This window comes from Limulus polyphemus, unplaced genomic scaffold (assembly GCF_000517525.1).
Source record: "Limulus polyphemus unplaced genomic scaffold, Limulus_polyphemus-2.1.2 Scaffold5173, whole genome shotgun sequence".
In the NCBI taxonomy this organism is placed as follows: Eukaryota; Metazoa; Arthropoda; class Merostomata; order Xiphosura; family Limulidae; genus Limulus; species Limulus polyphemus.
In genome coordinates, this window is record NW_013670783.1 from 11,783 (window position 1) to 15,188 (window position 3,406).

General features: G+C 36.3%; 1 protein-coding gene across 1 annotated transcript in view; it reads left to right on the forward strand.

Annotated features, from left to right (window-relative positions):
• Positions 1-3,406, forward strand: part of LOC106472223 (putative glutathione-specific gamma-glutamylcyclotransferase 2) — a 12,121-nt gene that overhangs the window by 2,905 nt on the left and 5,810 nt on the right. Inside the window, exon 2 of the mRNA XM_013932853.2 lies at positions 2,060-2,095. Coding sequence (XP_013788307.1) covers positions 2,060-2,095 — 36 coding nt within the window. The remainder of the gene's footprint in view (positions 1-2,059; positions 2,096-3,406) is intronic.

A 3,406-nucleotide genomic window follows, 5' to 3' on the forward strand; every position in this document is an offset into this window, starting at 1 on the left:
CTAAGCACTCCTCCATCTTAAAAACAATACAACAGAGGACATTAAACACTTTTCCATCTTAAAAACAATACAACAGAGGACATTAAACACTTTTCCATCTTAAAGAACAATACAACAGAGGATATTAAGCACTTCTCCATCTTAAAAACAATACATCAGAGGACATTAAGCACCCCTCCATCTTAAAAAAACAATACAATAGAGGACATTAAGCACTCCTCCATCTTAATAACAATACAACAGAGGGCATTAAACATTCATCATTCTTAACAATAATATACCAAGTTTCAAATGATGATCAGCTTTTGGATGAGACCACAAATGGTTTACTGATTTTGTTGTAAGTCCCTCCCCCTTTTCCCCATAAGGTGGTAGAATATCTTAACCTCGGGTAAGTGATAACATCGATTAAATCCATGAGTTGATGTCATTCTCAAACGGTGAAAAATCTTTACATAATTCTAATTTTGTTTTCACGATAAGATGGTGTTATTAAACATACCGTTTCTGTACTCAGTAATAGGATATTTTATTTCACAAATTGTTTAACTATGTCAAATTAACAGTTTATAATAACTTCACAAAATAGAAAATGTCTATGTAACGTGAAGAATTCAGGAGCTGTGGTATATAATAGTTAACTCACTCTTACCGGTCACAACTGGCTTGGTTGCTGTAGTTTGTTTGTTTGTTGTGGATTTCGCGCAAAGCTACACGAGGGCTATCTGCGCTAGCCGTCCCTAATTTAGCAGTGTAAGACTAGAGGGAAGGCAGCTAGTCATCACCACCCACCGCCAACTCTTGGGCTGCTCGTTTACCAACGAATAGTGGGATTGACCGTCACATTATAACGCCCCCATGGCTGAAAGGGCGAGCATGTTTGGTGGGACGGGGATTCGAACCCGCGACCCTCAGATTGCGAGTCGAGCTGTAGCCCTTTGCTGTAGTTAAACAAGGACTGTGATATTAACCTTATTATCTCGTATTAAAGTATTCAGAAATATTTGCTTTGTACGTGTCACATACGTTTACTTGAGCAAAAACAGTACGTATTCCCAAATAGAGCTAATTTCGAGGCTGATCGAATAAGTATATGCACAGAGAAAGAACCTTATCACTACTTGTCTTCCTGCTTTAGAACTAAAACAAATTGTATAAAAACCTCACCGATTTTTGTTTGTGTATTTATTATTAAGCATAAAGCTACACAATTGGCTCATTGGTGAGTCTGGAGGCTTATAACGCTAAAAGCCGGATTTCGATACCCGTATTGGGCACAGCACGGATAGCCTATTGTGTAGTTTTGGGCAACGTCCTGCCCAAAGAAATTCCAATTTTTACATCTCCAGCGTTTTGTTATCTTAATGTACGAAGAGCTCCAGTTACACTGGTCTCTGTATCAATCTATCTCTTTCGGCTGCTACACGATTTCGACTCGTTCAAGCTACCTGCCATTCATTACCTGTACAGCTGTAGTCTTATCAAACCCGGTTTGGAGTCGCTTTTATCTAGTTACAGTGGAGTTAATGTATGCATACATTATCTAATAGAACAATCATTAAAACTATAGTATTTTCATTATCACTATTATTTATAGAGTGGTTTGTTTGTTTGTAATTAAGCACAAAGCAACATAATGGGCTATCTGTGCTCTGCCCACTACGGGTATCGAAACCCGGATTCTAGCGTTGTAAATCCGTAGACATATCGCTGTGCCACTGGGGGGCTATAGATTGGTATACTACAGAATAAATGAAACGTTCGTAGGTTTGTCACCATTCGGTTAATAATGATAGGCCAGTTTCAGGAAAATTTCTAGCTATGGAACAAAGGTCATATGTTTGTCACTGTTTCAGTTAAAACGTGTAGGTCAGTTTTAGCCACACTTCCAGATCCAAAACAAAGGCCATTGTAGTTTGTTAAAAATTTCAGTTAAAAACAATAGGTTGATTTTAGATTATTACGTATGACACGTTTTATTTTACCAATGGATATTTGATAATGTTCTTGCTGCAAATTAAAAAAATAATAACAACTTAACTTTCTTTATTTCTTTCAGCCTGGAAGAGTGGCCACGTTAGTCGAAGACAAAGAGGTAGGATTCTTAAATTTTCTCTCGATAATTTCGTGTTTAATCCATTGGAAATGATAGCTTTAGTAACAAATTGACGGAACCCACGATATCAGTCGTGGAAAAAAAATCCATGTGTCCAGAAAGGTTGAACGTAAATATAGCTTTTATTTACGTAGACTATTTTTAATTTATGTGCTTATACTGAAAGTTTCAATATCATACATTTGATTTAGTTTGTTTAAGTCAAATAAATTGTTCTTGTTATTTCTGGATAAGGCCCGGCATGGCCAGGTGGTTAGGGGGCGCTTGACTTGCAATCTGCAGGTTCGAATCCCCGGCCCACCAAACATTTTCGACCTTTCAGTCGTGGGGGCGTTATAATGAGACGGTCAATCCCACTATTCGTTGGTAAAAGAGTAGCCCAATAGTTGGCGGTGGATGGTGATGACTAGCTGCCTTCCCTCTAGTCTTTCACTGCTAAATTAGGGACGGCTAGCGCAGACAGCCCTCGTGTAGCTTTCCGCGAAATTAAAAAAACCACATAAAAACAAACTGACCATTTCAGTGTCTTTCCCCCTTTATAAGTAAAACTAAAATCTTCTAACTCTTAAATAAAAATAAATCTTTCAGTTAAATTTGATTGTTGTTAAGCACAAAGCTACACATTGGGCTGTCTGTGCTGTGCCCACCACAGGTATCGAAACCTGATTTTAGCGTTATAAGCCTTCAAACTTACTGTAGCTTTGCGCGAAATTCTAAACAAACCAAATTTCTGGATAATGTAAACAAGTATTAACATGTTGTATAATGTTAACAGACAAAAATAGGATAAATTAAACTCAGTTGTGACTGATTAGTTATATATATATATATATATATGTTAATTCTTACCTGTGCTATTATGTAGGGATGATGCAAGTGCCATCCCTACTATATTGTTTGCATTGTTTTTGAAGGATTAATATTAGCCATCCCTACATTTACTTCTTTTTTTGAAAAGTTTTCTTTACTTGTTTGCTTGTTTTTTTTTAATACTGTGTTTCAATAGACATGGGAAGGTTGTATTTATAACCAAGTTCTAAATAAAATGATGTTCCAACTGTAATATCTATTGTTTATCTATTATTGGCTGGTAATTCCTGTTTCACCCTGTATTTAAGCTTTTTACAGGAACACTAAATATCTCTAAGAAAGCTAACTTCAAGAATTATGATTTTTGTAAAATTACTACTAGTTATGAATAATACTTATAAAAGCGGATACTCCGTTTGAAACTATGTCAACCCAGTGAATTTGGTTGACACCATTGTTTTGGTTTTTGAGTTATCATGT